This window comes from Anopheles merus, chromosome X (assembly GCF_017562075.2).
Source record: "Anopheles merus strain MAF chromosome X, AmerM5.1, whole genome shotgun sequence".
NCBI classification, from domain to species: Eukaryota; Metazoa; Arthropoda; class Insecta; order Diptera; family Culicidae; genus Anopheles; species Anopheles merus.
Window position 1 is genome coordinate 7,392,115 of NC_054081.1, and position 19,707 is coordinate 7,411,821.

General features: G+C 50.2%; 3 protein-coding genes across 5 annotated transcripts; all 3 read right to left on the minus strand.

Annotated features, from left to right (window-relative positions):
• Positions 1-1,841: 1,841 nt before the first annotated feature.
• LOC121589580 (protein FAM32A) lies at positions 1,842-3,457 on the minus strand. The gene is made up of 3 exons (XM_041908607.1): positions 3,305-3,457; positions 2,876-3,187; positions 1,842-2,329 (listed from the first exon to the last, which is right to left on the minus strand). Exons 2-3 carry the CDS (start codon positions 3,134-3,136, stop codon positions 2,207-2,209), a joined length of 384 nt encoding a protein of 127 aa, XP_041764541.1. The 5' UTR covers positions 3,137-3,187; positions 3,305-3,457; the 3' UTR covers positions 1,842-2,206.
• A 3,155-nt stretch (positions 3,458-6,612) lies between these two features.
• On the minus strand, positions 6,613-8,081 carry LOC121596391 (translocator protein). Of its 2 annotated transcripts, none has more exons than XM_041921301.1 (3): positions 7,751-8,081; positions 7,244-7,589; positions 6,613-7,181 (listed from the first exon to the last, which is right to left on the minus strand). In XM_041921301.1, the coding sequence occupies exons 2-3, from the start codon at positions 7,568-7,570 to the stop codon at positions 6,969-6,971; spliced, it is 540 nt and encodes a 179-aa protein (XP_041777235.1). In that variant the 5' UTR covers positions 7,571-7,589; positions 7,751-8,081; the 3' UTR covers positions 6,613-6,968. The 2 variants fall into 2 exon arrangements, with proteins under 2 accessions (XP_041777235.1, XP_041777225.1); XM_041921291.1 differs by having other exon boundaries at positions 7,677-8,078.
• A 2,406-nt stretch (positions 8,082-10,487) lies between these two features.
• LOC121598306 (putative vitellogenin receptor) lies at positions 10,488-18,386 on the minus strand. 2 transcript variants are annotated; one of them, XM_041924943.1, is made up of 5 exons: positions 18,105-18,386; positions 17,770-17,979; positions 16,104-17,615; positions 14,760-15,428; positions 10,488-13,911 (listed from the first exon to the last, which is right to left on the minus strand). In XM_041924943.1, exons 2-5 carry the CDS (start codon positions 17,975-17,977, stop codon positions 10,727-10,729), a joined length of 5,574 nt encoding a protein of 1,857 aa, XP_041780877.1. In that variant the 5' UTR covers positions 17,978-17,979; positions 18,105-18,386; the 3' UTR covers positions 10,488-10,726. The 2 variants fall into 2 exon arrangements, with proteins under 2 accessions (XP_041780877.1, XP_041780887.1); XM_041924953.1 differs by having other exon boundaries at positions 18,337-18,384.
• Between the last annotated feature and the right edge of the window lie 1,321 nt (positions 18,387-19,707).

Genomic DNA, 19,707 nt, shown 5'->3' on the forward strand with positions numbered 1-19,707 from the left:
CGATTCGAGCCGAGCAGCTGAGTGATGACGAGCAACAGTCTGATCATCACACTCCAATGCCACAGCGCCGGATTGTACATAGTTCCTGCCGAGCCAGCAAGTCCAGAAGAGCAGCATCAGTGGATCTACTGATCATCACACTTCGAGACTCATCGTGCAGGGTTTGTAACACGATTCGAGCCGAGCAGCTGAGTGATGACGAGCAACAGTCTGATCATCACACTCCAATGCCACAGCGCAGGATTGTACACAGTTCTTGCCGAGCCAGCAAGTCCAGAAGAGCAGCATCAGTGGATCTACTGAACATCACACTTCGAGACTCATCGCGCAAGTGCAGTCTCGATCAGCAGCATATATTATTTGTTAGATGCACGAATACAGCCAGCCACCTAAGTGCTATCTCCCTGCAGTAGGCGCCTGAGAACGATCGATCGGCGAGGATCATTCGGCTGCTATGCGAAGTGGTCGGCACTTCAGTTCGGGGCAGCGCGGCTAATGTATCTTGTCGAATAAAGCGTCGGTTGTCATTAAGAAATAGTATGTTTTACTATTGTGTCACTGTGTGTGCTACTAGTACCCTCCCACCATATCACATCACGCACATAAAACCATTCATAAAATCTATAAAATAGCAAATGCTATTGATTTTAATTCCAGGATTCTGCAATAGTTGCGATCCCTAGCCACAAATAAACCCCACCGACTGTTGAGTATATAATCTACTCCAATTCGTGAACTGTATGGGTGGAGAAGGAGTACTCCCGCACAAAAGCCCTGAAAAAGGCTGGCACCCCGTTTAAAACCTCTGCCGTTCAAACCGCGGATTTCTTTCAAGGTCTTGCTACTCTCAAGAGGAATAGAGTTTTCTAATAAGAGCCATGAGATTAAAAATAACATTCAGTATGTATGTACTGGAATTCTAACTTGACTGTACAGGATTTGCACGATTTATTGGGTGGTTCCCATAACTGTTTTTTTTTTTTTTGTTGCTTCCCACAATGTTTTGGTGTATTCCCATATTTAATTGGTCGATTCATATAATTGTTTGGTTTAATTGTAATAAAATCTAAACAGACGATACTAACAAATTATGGCAACAAACCAAAGATCTATAGGATACGATGAATAAATCGTGAGAGGAGCAAAAATAAGCCCAAAATTATGGGAACCGACCAATTGTGACAAACCCTATATTAGTCTTTTCGGGGTGTTCTTAGCGAAAGATACTCATTCTTCTCAATAAACTGGTTTCACATGCAAAATCCAGTTAGATTTACCCATTAATGGGATTTCGTTACTAAGGTGTTATGCCAGTTGCATACGTTGGGGCGTTATAACTAATTGCCCAAATTCAGGGGTGTGTGGTATCCTACCTCAAAATCCAACACTGACTATAATCGAAAAACATTCGGCCTGGGGTTTCGTTTCTTTCTGATCGTGATGACAAAATCGATCGTAACGGTTAAGGTTGATGTAGGCTTGATTATCCTTGAAGAATGTAAAGGTGATGTATGACCATTTATGATCCATTTATGTGTGGTGGCAGCCTGCTCACCCTATGTGTTAGATTCTACCCACTCGCTGCTTGTTCTGTTTTTGTTCGTATTCGTCTTAAAAAAAAAATATCCCTTTTGATTAGATTGTTGTGCTAGGTAATTACTAGCTTACTAACTGCTCCCGAGTCTAACCCGTATGGATATCTAAAAAAGGCGCAATTGCTGTAGCGAGAAAGGCGGAATCCAGATGGAGATGGATCTTAACGACATCTATAAAAATAAAATGAATACTCATAGAAAATCTACATTCTTATAAAAAATCACTTGAAATAAACTACACCTTAGTCAGATTTAAAAAAAAAATTAATTATTATTTGCATCGTGTGCCCTACCAACAGAATCAGAACGCTTTCGCATTTCGCTCCACTTTCGACTAGCCAGCCTCTATTGCGGTAGGCGGTGTAGTACGTGTCGTTCTCGATCTTTCTTTCCTCGTTCGTTCGTTCTAAGGATGCCTTCGAAGCAGGTTTTGATGCTTGAATGCTTCTGCAGCTGTAGCCTACTGCACCACGTCGATATGGAACGATTTATTTTATTCACACACACACACACACCCACAAACTCTTCACATCATCACACGATATAGCGTATCCGTGGCCAATCCGTAATTGCACCACAGCAGTGCATTCCTCCCGATCTGGCTGGTCCAACTACTTCGTCCAGGACACCTTCGGTATGTCAAAATGTTCGGTCAGGCTGTCGAGATGCATGTTGAACAACTCTACCCGCTGCTTGTGGGTCATCTGTGCCTTCTCCACGATGCGTTTGTTTTGCTGCAAATAGTACGGATCACCGGTCCGGCAGGGAATGAGAATGATTAGCCAAGCGAAGGTGCGACTAGCCGCCCTCATATGGGGCTTAATGTTGTCTTTGCGCGTTTTTTTCTTTTATTTTTTAGAGAAAAGTTGAGGAAACAGCAGTAATAATCAGAATATGTTTGCTGAACCAGGACGTATTTCTCGTACAAATACGGTTTAAGCAGGGGCATCAGTGTCCCCTAAGGTTTGTACAGATGATGCTGCACAAAAAAAAAATTCTGAAATAACAGCCCGATCAACAGTTCAAACGGCAGTCGCATGGACTAGCGGGCTGCAAATCGAGCAGCAAAATATCGGAATCATGCCAAGTAATTTTAATCAATCATCGTTTGATCGTAAAAAAAATGAAGTCTACTTGACCGAAACTTCGTTCGATGTTCCATGTCACCTGCCGTTCGACTTGCCGTTCGAACACCGTGATCAGGCTGTTAGACTGCTAGTTAAAGTGCGAGAAAGTATATGCGTCTCCGAACTAATGGAACGATCCCCGCACAAACTTACCATCTTCTCCTGCATCTTTTTAAACGATTCTTCCGCTTTCGTCAGTACCCGTCCTGGGGCTGCGCTTGTCTGCCCCTGTCCCTGCTGCTGCTGCTGCTGCTGCTGGTGGCGGTCCTCGCCTTTGCCAGGGTCTTCCAGCACGGCCCGGAACACTTTCTCCTTTTCCTTTTTCTTGTCCTTTTTCTTGTGCTTTTTCTTCGTGTCGGAATCGTTCTTCAGCTTCAGCTTGCTCTTGCTCACATACTGATACTCGTCGGCCATGGTAGGCAAAGCGGGAATGTACGGGCTTGCACCACCACCACCACCGCACAGCTAAAACGCAAAACACAGACCCCCCCCCCTTCCGTGCATTAGTACCGATATGTATGGTTGCGTGGTGAGCCGAATGAATGCCCACGAACGATCTTAGCCTGTTTAACCGAGCATTACCTGTTGTATTACGAACGAAGATGTTTTGTGGCTTTGTCGCAGCGTCCACCAGCTAGGGCTGAATCGGTCGAGCACAACACAAACTCTCGTTTGTTGTGGGGTTTTCTTCCCATTCGCAAAAAAAAACACCAACAACCCAGCCGTCAAACTTTTGTTTCAATGTTTGACAGCTCGCCGGCCAAGATTGATATACCCAAGTGAGCAGAAATAACGCTAATATAAATATTCCCAAGCAGCATTTTTATTGTGGTGTTGTGGCGCGACCGACCAAAATTAAATACAGTGGAGCGCCGTTTATCCGGATACCTTTTAACCGGCTGTCCGTTTATCCGTGCTGTTGAGAAATGCCAGTTCAATACAAAGGTGACATTGCGTTATGAGGAGAATATTTGAAAAAGCCGTTATAAGAGAACATTGTCATCACAAAGAACGCTAAAATTCATAAAAAAAATTTAAATATTGTCATAAGAAAAACATGAAGTTAATAAAAACTGGGTTATTTTAATCCTTAAAAGATAATTTTCCAAACAATAATCAGAAATTGGTGATAAATATGTCGTTTGACTCATTGCCCGTGTAATTCGCATATCCGGGCGAGGTCAAGCCCAGATAAACGTCGCTCCACTGTATACAGTAGAACGTCGATTATCCGTGTAGCTCGGGACCAGACGGTTAACAATTAATCGATTTGCACGGATAAAATCAAGAAATGGTTCAAGAACCCAAGCGCCACAGATTAAGCTTAAACGACTGGAAAATTGAATATCCATAGGAAAAAAATGAAAGCTTCACAGCTTCATTGGTTTGATCAATAGATGGCGTATTACAACTCATCATTATATTGCTATCCTTTTCTTGCAATGTGTTTCGACAAGTTTCATCTTATAATGACCTATATAGCCTTCTAACTTTCCAAGCAAAAATCTATATGAATGGTCGTGTGGTCAGATACGTGGGTATCAACACCAACGACCATTACTCAAATCTCACTTGCTTCAGTACTGGTGGTTTCCGTTGGAGTTTAGTATTTAAACAATCGTATCGCCGTTCTAGTTCTAGCGATGCATAACTTCAATGCGAAACCATACAACAGTACAGAGGAAATGAGAAAGCTCTCCTCCAAGCGAGGAAGCTCCACGGTTGGGTATCCCACAAACAGATGGCACCACCAGCTTTTTTGCTATTTTTAGAATGCATGAGTCGTTTGCCGTCTGCTAAACGAAGTCTTTCTATATTCCGTTTAGGTAGAGAATTTGAGGCGTTTAGAAGGCGTTTAGTGGTCGTTTAGTGGATTTGTGGCACTTGGGAAATGTCAAATTTATATAAAATTATATAATTCACTAGTTTTATGATTAATTCACTATAAATTAGTCAATTAATCGTTAGTAGAATATTATTTTAATCAATAACTATAGGTTTAATGACTGTTCATGAACAAAAGTGAATTTCGAAAATATCACTAGACACTACAGAGCTGCACCAAAAACTGGTTGCCCACTTGACTATCGCTACAAATTTTCTCCGTACATTTGAACAGCTGTCACATTAATGCGCACGGTTAAGCCGCCCACCGGTTAATCCGCCTCCGGATTATCGACGTTCTTCTATAATAGTTTCTTGCTATGTTGTATTGCTCCAACTGCTGTGCACAAATGTGAGTGAGATTCGACCACATGTAATATTCTCTTGCGTTAAGTTTTGAGCAATTTCATTTAATTGAAGATTGTCTGCATTATTCAGTTCTTTTTATAAAAACCCGTTGACAGGGGTTAATACATCAAACTCCTTGCGATAGCTCTAATAGAAGGTTTAATGAGTTACATATTTCAGTCATCCCGATAATGAAGGCTGAACATAGTGAATTAATTATGCTTTTCAAAAAGTTATCATTTTAATTTTGCTTCTCAATAATTTTTGTTTACGAATATCATAGCAAGAAACTATTATAGAAGAACGTCGATAATCCGGAGGCGGATCAACCGGTGTGCGGCTTAACCGTGTACAAGAAACGCTTGTAAGTCTTTCTTGTGGCAGTTGCAGATTCATATTTAAAATTCAAAATAAATATTTTCAACGAAATATTTCATAGGTATTTAATTACTACTAAATGTACTTCTAATCGCCTTCAATTAGGCCCAGGTCTATGAAAATGCTAAGGGAACATGTGTTGCCAAATTACCCGGCGCTCTAGCACCAATCGAAAACGATTCGATTGGTGCTAGAGCGCCGGGTTATAAGGACGAACTGTCAAACTCATGTTGCGGGAACATTTTTGTTGCAAGGGAAAACAATCGATTTGTTTCATGCTTATTTGTATCAGTAACATTTTCGGACTTGTTTGATCACCAAAACCGATAAAAAATAATTTCAACTTAATTCTGAAATGTTTTTGTGAGCGAATTTGTGCAGTTTTTGAAATAAATACGAAAATTCATAAATGTTGCGATTGAAAACATGCTGACGCACCATGGTCATAGATCCAGACCTTAGCCGGCGATTACAAGGCGATTAGAAAGCATTCAACGGATATTTGCGAGTAGGGAAGAGTAAAAAAGTATTTTTTATTCAGAAGCAACGGTCCAAGAAGGCCGTATTGCTTTGTAAAATTGTATTTTACAGTTAAAAAAATAGGGCCGGTCTGGTGGTACATTCATCAAGTCGTACGACTACACAACATGCCTGTCATGGGTTCAAGCCCTGAATGGACTGTGTCTCCATACGTAGGACTGACTATCCCGACTATGGTAACAATAAGTCACTGGAAGCCAAATTCACTGCACTAGTGGGTACAGGCAGGTCTTGACCGACAGCGGTTGTTGTGCCAAAAAAGAAGAAAAAATATGACTTACAGACAAAAATAAGTGCGTTAGGCCGAAAATACACGACGCGAAGTTTCCTTTGTTTCGCGATCAATCTCGTATAACTCTGATGTCAATCCAGTATAGTAATGAAACGTCATTCGATCTCGCTACCGAGAACACTCAAAAATACTCGTGGTGGGTACCTCTGCGGAATTGCGAGCCAGATTGCAGGCGAGGCAGATATGACAGCTGAACTGTTCTACTGTTATACTAGGTTACCGCGGCCGATGAAACCTCGCGTGGTGTATTTTCGGCCTTAGAGTGAACCTTTGGGGGCAACAGCTGTATTACATAATATTCATAAATATTAAGACATGATCTTCCATCCACTCGTTCATCCACGACGGTTGAAACAGGCGTACAAACAATGCTGCTTGGGTTTGAGATGGACAGGCGTTACGCGTTACGCATAACGCTAATGTAACGCGGAGAGCTGAGCCAATCTTGTCAATATTTACGCGTTTTATTTGCTTCCGAGAGCATTTTTGTAAATAAATTACAGTAAAAAAATGCCTCAACATATTCTTAGGACTTCCCCGCTCCTGCTCCTGCTTTGCAAATGGTACTGGGCATGCCTTCCACTTGTCAGTGATAATATTCGCACCAATGCAAGCAGCTGAGAGGCTCCAACAAGAGGCCCCGGGACGCTCACCGATAGGGACAGCGTGCCCGGGCTGATCGACGGGAGCGTTTGATCGGGAGGAGGTTACGTGACTTTATTGGCGATGTTGCGATGTGTGTGCGCGCTACGTGCTGATGAATGCCAGTCCGTAGAGCGTAGTCCGTGGCTCGGCCTGCTTGCCTTACTTGCTCTTGGCACCGTCGGTCACCTCCTCGATCGTGGCGGTCGAGGCCGGCGGCGTGTTCAGGCTGTAGATCTGGTAGTTGAGCGCGCTGGCAAAGGCGCACCAGGCAAAGTACGGCACGAACAGGTAGCCGGCGAGCGGGTTGATCCGGTAGAACGCTACACCGGTTGCCGCGACTGAGCCGGTGAGGGCTAGAATTTCAACCACGCTCTGCAAAGCAAACGCGGAACGGAGTGAGTGAGTGCACCGAGAGCCCGGCCGGGCCAACTTACCCATTTGAGCTGGTGCAGGCCGAAAAAGATCGGCGTCCAGGCCCAGTTGAGCGCGAGCTGGGTGCCGTACAGGGCGAGCGGCAGCTGGGCCGGGCCGCCGAAACCGCCGCCCGTCTTCCACACCAGGTACGAGGCGTACCCCATGCCGGAGTACAGTGCGGTCCACACCGGCGCAAACAGCCAGTTCGGGGGCTTGAACCACGGGAAGTTCAGGTGGTTGTACCATTCGGTGATTTGCGTCCGCGTCAGCTTCCCATTGACGAACCCGCCCAGCTGGGGCAGCAGCACCGCGCCGACGATTTTAGCGATCTCGCCCTTGCTCTGCATCGTATCCCGAGCGAGTGTGCTGTAAGAGTGAAGAAACCGAAATGGAAATTCATTCACGACCGGTGCACTCGCGCGCCGCGCTACACTTCACGCCCTGGGAACGTACTTCTATGGCGATGGGTAGGGAAGGGTCGAACCGATAAGGCGGATTTAAGGAGATAAAAACAAAACAACAAGTACCGGTTGCCGGGAGGGAGTACGCTAGCGCTCGATGCCGCAAGGTGCTAAGCAGCAAATGCACTCCGGAAACATCCAAAACCTTTATCGGTGTGAGCTTCGCACGATTATGACGCGGCGATTTCACAACTCTGCACAGTCATCTCACAGTTGTTGGTTTTTTGCTGTTTTTTCTCCCCCCCCCCCTTTTTTGGCCGAAGTTATGCTCCGATGGCGATGTTGTTTGCACCGCGTTTAGTGTGCTGTTAGCTCTGATGGTTGTGTGTGTGTGTTTTTATTTGTTTTGCAGTACACACGCACGCACACACTGGGTAGGGTTGGGAAAGGGCGGACACGGGGTAGCCACCGTCAGCATATGACCGGAGAACGCTCCGGTGTCACCCTGTGCCGGGGGTCGCCTGCCACCTTAACCCTGTTGTACAGGAACCAAACACATAAGCAAACAAATAAATTGAGAATGCATTAGAGTTGGTCATGTCTATATAGCCGCCAAAGAAAATATACATTCAAAACTTCATCTATAAAAATGATGCTTCTTTTGGTTGGATGAAATTCTACATCCAGTTTGTTCCCGAAATAAAAGATTTAAGCGTTCGCACACTAATACGCCACAAATGCACTAAATTGCTTCCAAACGGGGTTGATACTGGTGGTGGGAGTTAGGAATCGGACCTACCTGGTTTCGAGAAACGGCTTCGAAATCGGATTCGACCTGGGAATCGCAATTTGCTCCGGTAACGGAATCAGTACTGATTCTATAATTGGAATTAGACCCGGAATGACCCAAATAGCCAGAATTGCTTAAGCAGCTCATTTTGGCACGCTAAAGATCGCTGCTCTAATTCGCCTTTTGCAGTAGATAAACAGCATCAAAGTTCTATGTGGGTCTTTCAAACAGCGCCTAAGCAGCTTCCTTATGCCACGATGCCAGGGATTATTTTTCTTTGTGTTTTATTTTCAAGCAAGCGTCATCGATGAAATAAACAACAAGATTTGTTTCGTTTAAACACATATGTATATTTTTAAATCCTTTGTATTGATGAATTACACAAAATTTTACACAATATACTGATAATTCACAATCACTTCACTCAATATTCATTCTTCAATTAACGTATCTAACTTGTGCAGCAGCAATGAGATTATTGGCGGCGTACGTCTTTGACACTTTGACAAGAGCCACCTTGTACCGATGTCATGCATTAAAAAGCTATAAAGTTCCACCAAGTTCGGTACCCTTTCTTAACAAGCCTTCAAGTTCCACCATGAACCCTACACATAGTGCTAATCAGCCGCAAAGTTGCAAAGAGTACCATGTGCCTGTTAAAAAGCTCCATAGTTCGGCAAAGTACCGCTTCATCTCTTAATCAGCCCCAAAGTACGACATCGGAACGATTTTTCGTTAATCAGCCCTAAATCAGCTATAAAGTACGAGCTGGCTATTTGGGTAAATACCTAAACTCCAATGTGAAACATCAGAGCTGTTGATACCCTCGTATTTGACCTCACGACCATCTTCATAGATTTTTGCTCAGAAAGTTAGAAAGGTATATAGGCCATGGTTAGATACAGCTAGGCGAAACACATTTGCAAGAAAAGAACAGCAATATAAAGATGAGTTATGTAACGCATTCTATTGAGCAAACCTGTGAAGTTATGGAGCCTTCGTTTTTTTTTTATGCACATCTGATTTTCCAGTCGTTTAAGCTTATTCTGTGGCGCTAGGGCTATTGTTTTAGAGATATCCAAATCGACTCCGATTTGGAAGCCAATTCTGATATCAGAACCAATTCTGATTCCGAAGCCAATTCCGGAGCTGATTCCAATTCCGAAGCTGATTGACATTCTGAAGCCGATTCCAGAATTGTTTTTAGGGTCGATTCCGATTGCGGAACCGATTCTGATTCCAAAGCCACCCCCGTAGCCAATTCCGAAGCCGATTCCGGAACCAATTCTGGAGCCGATTCCGGAACCAATTCCGGGGCTGATTCCGCAACTAACTCCGGAGCCGATTCCAATTCCGGAGCCGATGCTGGAATCGATTCCGTAGTCGATTCCGTCGTCGATTCCGAAAACTGATTCCTGGCTTTTTATTTCTATTTTTTCATTCATTTCATTTTTGCCATCTCTAGTCGAAACGACGCAAGATGTCGGGCTAAAAAGAATCCTAAGGGACTCAGTTTGGCAGACGGTAGACGACTGCAGCATTTTTTAAACAGCAAAAAAAAGCTAATGACACCATCTGTGATGAGACCAGGAACCATCCAGTGGGGATGTCCTCGCCTTGATCCATCCCTCGGTACTGATGTATTGATTCGCACTGAAAATATACCACGCTAGAGCTAGAACGGTAATTCAACTGCTTATATACTGAACTCTAATGTAAGTCCGCAAGTACAGAAGCAATTTAGAATTGAGTGCTGATCAATTATATTCGACACACTACGTATTTTTTAAATCTTCAAAGAGAAGGCGAGCGTGATCGAACATTTCTATACAAATAAATAATAATAAAAAAATACCTATATCCATTTTTAATTCATGATGATTCATGAGAAAATATGCAAGTGCAATTTAGGCTGTGAATGCAAGAAAAGAGGAAAGTGATGAAGTCAAAAGGGACAGCTCTAATAAGCAGACCAGTGAGGATTTTTGACCGTAGAATTCTGAGAAACAATCTGAGGTAACCAGCTCTTTTAAATTATAGTAAATAAAACGAGCCTATTTAAATCTAGCTACATCCAATCGGTTCCCCAGCACAAACGGATGCGGAATGTTTTATTTTACGTTCTAAAACATACAAATATTCCAGCAGAAAGCCCCACAGGCAGCGAAACGAAAACGGCAGCAAACGGCCGTGCGAAAGTACAGTCGAGGGCGGCACGAGGGTTAAAAGCACAAAAAACAGCAACAAAACAAACACCTGTATTGCGCTGCCCCCGGGCCCATGTGCATACATTTAGGCGCTCGCGCAACCCCTCAAACGATCAGCCGCTCGTGCAGATCGTCGTCGCAGTTGTAGTACGGCGTGTCGGTCGAGCCGACCGCAAAGTTCTGTATGTCCGGCCCGTTGCCGTCCGTGGCGCCGCTGGTCGCCGACAGCGCGTCCCCCTCGGCCGGATGCTGCACCAGCGTGAGCACGTTCCTTCCCTCCACCTTGCACAGCTCCACCTGCGCGTACTCGCTCGTGCTCAGCTCGGTGTTGTTGAAGTGTATGCCGACGTCGAACTTGTGCTGGAACCGCTGGCGATAGACGTACCAGCCGGCACCGACCGTCGCACCGACGAGCGTCACGTACAGCAGCACGTGCAGCAGACCGGCCAGCCAGCCGGCCCCTTCGTCGTCGGCACCGTCGGCGGCCGTCGGATGCGCGGGCGCTGCTGCCCCAACCAGCACGGTGCCGCGGTACGGTTTCATCGCGCGGGCTCCATCCTTCGGCTCGGCGCACCGATCGCCCTCCGCTATCTCCAGCCCGTTCTCGCAGATGCAGCGAGCGACCGGCCCGACGGCCACGCACAGATGCGTGCAGTTGGCCCGGTCGCACACGTTCGGCACCATCGGCTGGCGCGATTCCTGCACGACCAGCAGCAGCCCGGTCGGCGGCACGTTCACGCGGTACGGCTCGCACCGGTACTGGCCGTACAGCTGGCACTGGCCGATCGAGCCGGGCGGGGCCCGGTTCACCACCAGCGCCTGGTTCTCGTACACGCTCAGCTGCACCGGCTGGTGCAGCAGGCCGGGCTGGTCCTCGGCGAGCACGCGCTGCCCCTGGCCGAGATAGTCGACGCGCCGCAGCGTGTTGCCGGCGAGCTCGGTGTAGTAGAGCAGCTGGGCCTGCGGGTCGACCGCGAGCGCCGACACGATGCCCGCCTGCTTGGTGACGATCTCCTGCAGCGACCCGTCCAGCCGGGCCCGGTACACGATCGTGTGCGGCACCTGGAAGATCCAGGAGAACAGCAGCGCGTAGAACAGGTACCGGTTGACCGGGTCGACCGCGACCGCCTTCACGTAGTTGCGCTGCGAGAAGGAGGCGACGCGGGCGCACGCCCCCCGCCCGAAGTGGCACACCTTGAGCGAGGGTTCGGTCGCGTCGGCAAAGTACACGTTGCCGGCGACCCAGTCGACCGCCAGCCGGTCCGGCCGGCCCACGTTCGCCAGCACGCGCGTCTCGTTCGTGCGCAGATCGTGCTCGTACAGGGCGGCCCCGTTCTCGGCGGCGTAGTACAGCCGGCGCTGGCGCACGTCCAGGTCGAGGGCGGTGATGCGGCTCCCGTTCGCCCGCAGCACCGTGTCGATGCGGGGCGGCTGCTGCAGCGTCAGCTGCCGCACCTGGTCGAGGGCGGTGTAGAGTAGGCGCGGCGCCGGCCCCACCGACTTGCAGGACGCCTTGTCCGGGCGCAGCATGAAGCCGTCGTGGCAGGCGCACCGGTACGAGCCGTGCACGTTGGCGCACTGCTGGGCGCACGGTTGCCCCCGGGCGCACTCGTTCACGTCGGTGCAGGTTTTCCGGTCGCCCGCCAGCTCGTACCCCTCGAGACAGGCGCAGATCGAGCCGGCGGGGGATTTCTGGCAGATCTGGGCGCACGGGCCGAGCCCGCCGGTGCAGGCGGACGCGCAGGCGCCCTCCTCGTCGTGCCCGTTGGTGCAGTCGCGCCGGCCGTCGCACAGCTTCGTCACCGGGATGCACTCGCCCGGCCCGCACTCGAACGTGTCCCGGCCGCAGTCGATCGCGTGGGCGTGGGCCGTGCTTCCGTCCGCCCCCGCCGTGCAGTTCCGCTCGTCCGAGCCGTCGTCGCAGTCCTGGTCGTGGTCGCAGCGCCACTCCTGCCGGATGCACTGGCCGTCCGCGCACTGGAACTCGCGCAGCCCGCAGTTGCTGCAGCCCGTCTCGTCCTCGCCGTGCGGGCACTCCGCCGTCCCGTTGCAGCGGGCCGCCGCCGGCAGACAGGCGCCGGACCGGGCGCACCGGTACGCGGTGCCGTTCGCGACCGCCTGCTCGCTGCACTGGGCCGCCGCCGCCCCGGTCCGCCCGACGCAATGCTCCTCGTCCGTGCCGTCGCCGCAGTCATCGTTGCCGTCGCACACCAACGCGCTGCTGATGCAGAACCCAACGCCGCACCGGAAGCGCCCTTCGCCGCACTGCTCCTGCTCCTTCTCCTGCTCCTTCTCCTGCTTCTTCTCTGCCGGCTGGCACGACTCGTGCTCGTCGGACGCATCGTGGCAGTCGGGGCTGCCGTCGCACTCCCAGCTGCCCGGCACGCACTGCCCACTGTTGCAGCGGAACATGCCGGCCGCGCACGTCGTCGCTACCACGCCGCCCTTACCCCCCACACCCGCACAGTCCTGCTCGTCCGAGCCGTCCGGGCAGTCCGGCACCTGGTCGCACCGGGCCGTCGCATCGACGCAGAACCCGTCCGCGCAGCTGAACTGGTAGCGCGTGCAGTTGGTGCGCCGATCGTACCCCTCGCAGTTCGCCTCGTCCGACCGGTCGGCACAGTCCGGCCGGCTGTCGCACCGGCTCGTCGCGGCGATGCAGCGGCTCCCGTCCGCGCAGCGGAACTCGTTCCACCGGCAGCCGGTGGTGCCGGCGCCCGCCGGCGTCTTGCTCTCGCAGCCCTGCTCGTCCGACTGGTCCATGCAGTCGACGCGCCCGTTGCACCGCAGCCCCTTCGCCAGACACTCGCCCGACGCGCAGCGGAAGGCGCAGGCGGCCGCATCGATGCACACGCGGGCCAGCGTCGTGTTGAACACCATGCCGGTCGGGCAGACGCAGGCGCTCGTGTAGAGCCCGCCCGCCACGCAGATGTGCGAGCAGCCGCCGTTGCTGCGCGTGCACGGGTGGTCGGGCCGGCGGGTCGTCGGCTGGCTCGCCGCGATCGGCATCTCGTCCGGCAGGGCCAGATCGGGCGGCAGCTGCACGCTGATGCGCTTCGTCGCGCCGACGTTGTGCTTGTCCGACCAGTAGAGCCGCTGGGAGCCGCGGCACGTCCAGAACAGCTCGCTGCCGATGATCGCGAGCGAGACCGGCTCGCGCAGATACTCCCGGAACAGGTGGCGCGTGTCCCCCTCGAAGCTGGTGATCTCGATCCGGTTCGTGCCGCTGTCGCTCCAGAAGACGGACCGGAGGTCCTGGTCGACCGCGAAGCTGATCGTACCGTTGCTGCCTAATGGATTAAGAGAGGGGGCGGGGGATGGGGGGGGGGGGGTTGAATGGGGGTGGAAGGAGAAAAAAATTAAAATTAGCTTTAAGTAACGGTTTTTTAAACGTATTAATCTTAAAGATTTTGCTTCTCATTTTGTTTGTTCGTGTTCGTATTTTTCCACTTTTTCTTTTTTCTCTCTCGCTATGCACTCTCTTTCACTTTCATCTCATTCTTCTCATTTTGTGTGTCCACCTTCGTCTTTTTTCTCTTTTTCTCTCTTCTCTCGCTGTTGCTTGCTCTTTTACTTTTAATTTTACTTTCTTCGTCTTTCTCTTCCTTTTGCTCTATCTATTTCTTTTTCTGCATCTCTCCCTTTCTCTTTCTCTATCTCTTGCCCTTTTCTCTTTCGTATTGTTTTTTTTGTTTTCTCTTTCTGTTTTCTTCCTCTTTGGCTTACTCATTAATTTTCTTTTTAGCGTTTTTTTTTCTCTCTCGTTTTCTCTTCTGCTCGTTATCCTTTTTTCCTCTTTCTACTCATCTTCTTTTTTTGTTATTGTTTCTTATTTTTTTTCTTTCCCTGATTTCGTTTTTACTTGTTTAATAGATTTTTTTGTTGAAGTAGGCATGTATGTATGTAAGTAAACGTAGAATAAGTTATCTGTATGAATTTGTGATTAAATACAAGTTAATTACTGTTATTACTCAAAACGACAAGGTTCACTTCATTAATTTAAAAAAAAAAATGTTTCTTCTTATTTCCATTTGGTGGTTAGTCTTTAGCCAAAAAATGGACAATAAGAAGTCAATAACTATGAGAGCCTGTGAGACAATAGCGCAAATATGGGCATAAGCTAATAAAACGCCCTTACCTAGCCGCTCCTCGATGACGTGCGTGTGCGGACCGCGGCCGGTCATGTCCTGCCGGTCGATGTGCGTGTGGCCGGAGGGCGACCGGAGCGCCACGAACAGCTTGCCCGTCTCGGGGATGAGCGCGAGCGCGACCGGCGCATCGTCCCCGAGGAAGTGCTGAATGATCGAACGATGCCGGGTCTGCAAACTATATATCTCAATAGTGGACCGTTCCGCGTCGGACCAGTACAGCGTGTTGCTTAGGTAGTCGAAAGCGAGTGCTGTTATCCGGCCGATGCCGCTCCGGACCAGCCGCTGGGTGCGGAGCGACCCGAGCTCGACCGTGTAGATCGCCCGGCGGCTGTTGTCCGCGACGAACAGCTCGCCGGTCAGGCTGTTGAACGCGAGCCGGCTGATCGTGGCGACCGGCAGCGGTTCCCCACGTCCCGTCGCATGCCGCCCGAACGGATGATGCTTGAGCGTCACCAGATAGTGGCCGATGCCGAGCAGGATGTCCTGCCGCTTGGCGACGCTGGCGCAGCTGTGCTTGTCCCGCGACAGCTCCATCCCTTGCGGGCAGGCGCACGCGTACGTCGCGTTCGAGGTGAGCAGACAGAGATGGGTGCAGGTGTGATTCGCGCAGGCATGGCTTACCTTCGGCTGTATGCTCGAGTGATAGACGTGCACATCTGCAACGAAAGATAGAGCGTTAGTGTGGGCTCGTCCATAGATTGCGTAATGAACGTATGGTTGATGTCTATGTCTATGTCTATGTCTATGTCTATGTCTATGTCTATGTCTATGTCTATGTCTATGTCTATGTCTATGTCTATGTCTATGTCTATGTCTATGTCTATGTCTATGTCTATGTCTATGTCTATGTCTATGTCTATGTCTATGTCTATGTCTATGTCTATGTCTATGTCTATGTCTATGTCTATGTCTATGTCTATGTCTATGTCTATGTCTATGTCTATGTCTATGTCTATGTCTATGTCTATGTCTATGTCTATGTCTATGTCTATGTCTATGTCTATGTCTATGTCTATGTCTATGTCTATGTCTATGTCTATGTCTATGTCTATGTCTATGTCTATGTCTATGTCTATGTCTATGTCTATGTCTATGTCTATGTCTATGTCTATGTCTATGTCTATGTCTATGTCTATGTCTATGTCTATGTCTATGTCTATGTCTATGTCTATGTCTATGTCTATGTCTATGTCTATGGCTATGTCTATGTCTATGTCTATGGCTATGTCTATGTCTATGGCTATGGCTATGTCTATGTCTATGTCTATGTCTATGTCTATGTCTATGTCTATGTCTATGTCTATGTCTATGTCTTTGTCTGTGATACCTACCAAATATCATGCGATCGTGGACGAGCGTTTGGCGCATCTTGCCGGTAAACTTGTCGCACGACTGGATGCTCTTGGTGTCCCAGTCGGACCAGTACAACCGGTCGTTGAAGACCGCGATCGAGAACGGGTGCTTCAGCACGTCGTCCAGCACCACCACCCGGTCGGTGCCGTCAAAGTGCATGCTCTCGATGCGCTTCAGCTTGGCGTCGATCCAGTACAGCCGCTGGTTGGGCCAGTCGAGCGTCAGCCCGTTCGGCCAGTGGATGCCGTCGCTGACGACGACCTGCTGCTCGGTGCCGTCCATCCGGGCCCGCCCGATCATCGCGTTGTTGCCCCAGTCGCTGTAGAACAGCGTACCGTTCTGCGGCAGCAGCGCGATCCCGCGCGGCTTGTGCAGCTCGTCCTGCACGATCGCCCGGCAGTGGTAGCCGTCGCTCGAGCAGACGGCAATGTGCATCTGGCCGCTGTCGCTGAAGTAGATGTTCCCGGTCAGCCAGTCGAGCGCGATGTCCTCGGGCGAGATCAGGCCGGCGGTAAGCAGCTGCACCCGGTCGCTGCCGTCCTCCAGCGACCGCTCGATCGACTCCGTCTTGTGCGAGATGTCCGTCCAGTACACGTGGCTGCCGTCGTACGCCACGCCGATCACCTGCGACAGCTCCTTCGCGACGTAGTACTGGTGCAGCGAGGTCAGGTACATCGCACCGACCGCCTTCTGGGTGGTGTACAGCATCAGCGCCTCCGTGCCGGACGACAGCTCGCACGTGCGCCCGTCCCGCATCAGGTGGAACTGGTCGATACAGGTGCAGCGGAACGAGCCGGGCGTGTTGATGCAGCCCTGCGAGCACAGCCCGTACCGGGCGCACTCGTTCACGTCCACGCACCGGCCCGCGCTCGGCTCGAACCGGAAGCCGACCCCGCACAGGCAGACCGGCTTCCCGTCCGGCAGCACCTTGCACGTCTGCGGCGCGCAGTGCAGCGCCTTGCAACCGTCCGCCGGCACCTTGCAGCCCGGGCCCTCGTCGCTGCCGTCGCCGCAATCGTCCGCCCCGTTGCACACCTGCGCCACGTCCACGCAGGTGTGGTTGTTCGCGCACTCGTACTTCCCGTGCTCGAGCGTACACTCGCTCAGGCAGTGCTCCTCGTCCGAGCCGTCGCCACAGTCGTCCAGCCCGTCGCACACCCAGTGGTGCGACTGCAGGCAGTGCTTGTTGCGGCACAGGAAGCCCTTGCACTTGCCCGCGATGTCGATGCAGCCGATCGTTTCGTCCGACCCGTCCAGACAGTGCTGGACGCCGTCGCACACCAGGTCGGCCGGGATGCAGGCCCGATCGGTGCAGGTAAACTCCGCCTTGCTGCAGAGGGGCGCCCGGTGCGGCACCTCGTAGTTGTCGCAGTTCTCCTCGTCGTCCCCGCCGAGACAGTCCCGCTGGCCGTCGCACCGGCTCGAGCCGCTGATGCAGGTCGACTCGTGCCGGCACCGGTACCAGAACGGCGCCCTGCAGAGAAAGTAATCTGACAGCACGCGGTGGTTAAATAGAAGGGGGCTTTGCAAGTTTGCATCGGCGCGGTCGCCATCGCGCTCGCTAAGCACGCACGTGTAGTACGGCACTGCACTGGCCGCTACTACTACTACTACTACTACTACTACTACTACTGCAACACTTACCACATCCAGACTCGTCGCTGCCGTCGGCACAGTCCTGTATATCGTTGCAGTGGCCAGCGGCCGGTATGCAGGCCCCATTTTCGCACTGGAACTCGTGCGCACCGCACGATTTGCTGGCGGCCGTGCTCTTCTTTTCCGGCACCACTTTTCCGGCACTAACGTTCGCTGCAAGCAGCACCACCGTCGCCACTAACACCACTAACCGCATATCTTTCAAACGAGCAGAAGGGGTAAAGAGAGAGAGGGAGAGATAGAGAATGAAAAAAATGCACACATACGCACGCGCGCCACCATTTTCTAGCGCTAGACACGACACGAGGCGCTCAACCACTTACTTGTCGTGGCAAAAGGATCCCGCTTTTTGTGCGGAACACCCTCCTGCCTCGTGTTACTGCCACAAATCGAACACCTTAACACACACACACACACAGGCACACTTAACCTCTACACCATCCAAATCCCAAAAAAAAAACCCGTTTGCGCACGCGGGGGCGCACAGCGCCACTCACACACACGCTGTACGCGGTTTTACACGATACCACAGTACACACACACCAACACACTCACAGAGGACCCTGGCAGAGGACACGGGAGGACACGACAAAACGCGGCGGATGCTGGAACGCAAATGAGAGCGACTGCCCGCCCGATCGTGCGAACCTTTGCTCGGGCCTTTGCGGCGAACCAGCCGTTACCCGAACGATCGGGTTTGATCGATTTTATCGAATAGTGGGTCGACTTTAATGCAAATGCATTGACCATGGGTTTGGTTTAAGGAGAGGAGCATATAGCTGAAGCATTTCAAACACAACGCAGAATACTTTCAAACTCTCTTAGGCCATCAAAAAAGAGACGAAGTAACTATTTAATATTTTTTTATTTTTAAATCAAACAGTAATTTTTTAAAATGTGTTTTCACACCTAAGCACTATGTCCTGACTGTTCTGTGACTAACTAGAGAATGCCTAATTCTGTCTATTTGCTAAGTTATACAGATGTCAAAATGCAAGTGCGATCGTGGGATTGTTCTGGTATCATCTAATGCTCCGCAATGCAAGCTGGATTCGTCTGGTCGGCATGTGCAGGTGCACAGGTGCTAACCATCTGTATCTAGTACACACTCCGAGCTACTACAGTGAAACCTGGATAAGAGAGCCTTAAGAGGACGTAGGACTGATTATCCTGCTATGGGGGGGGGGGGTAATCCAAAAGGCAATGAAAACCAACCCCACAAGTGGTGCAAGCAGGCCTTGACCGACCACGGTTGTTGAGCCAAAAGAAGAAGAAGAAGAAGAAGAAGAAGAAGAAGAAGAAGAAGAAGAAGAAGAAGAAGAAGAAGAAGAAGAAGAAGAAGAAGAAGAAGAAGAAGAAGAAGAAGAAGAAGAAGAAGAAGAAGAAGAAGAAGAAGAAGAAGAAGAAGAAGAAGAAGAAGAAGAAGAAGAAGAAGAAGAAGAAGAAGAAGAAGAAGAAGAAGAAGAAGAAGAAGAAGAAGAAGTGGTTCGCGTCTAATTCGCTTGATCGCTCCGGTAGTAGTGATGATAGATAAAGTTGTCAAACATCCGGAGTCGACTCCGATGCGACTCCGATAATTTCGGACCCGACTTTGGAAGCTACTTCCGCCCAGGATTTTCTGGAGTCGGAGTCGTCCGGAACTTCGTATACTCCGGAATTGCACAAAGACAAAGACAAAATAAGTGAAGTGCAAAGTGAAAGACAAAAAAACGATTCTGGAAGATTCCGGGAAGTGGTTTCGATTTTACCGGAGTTGGAGTCGAACTAACAATAACCGAAGTCGGATCGGATTCGTAGGTGCGCCCCCAGATCTGATGTGATATTGTTCACAAAAAGTGAGTTTCAGAGCAGTTTTGGCTTCAAATAGTGGGAAGAATCGCTCGCCAACTGCACTACTTAAAGGCCTCGCCTTTAGAATTCACTGTA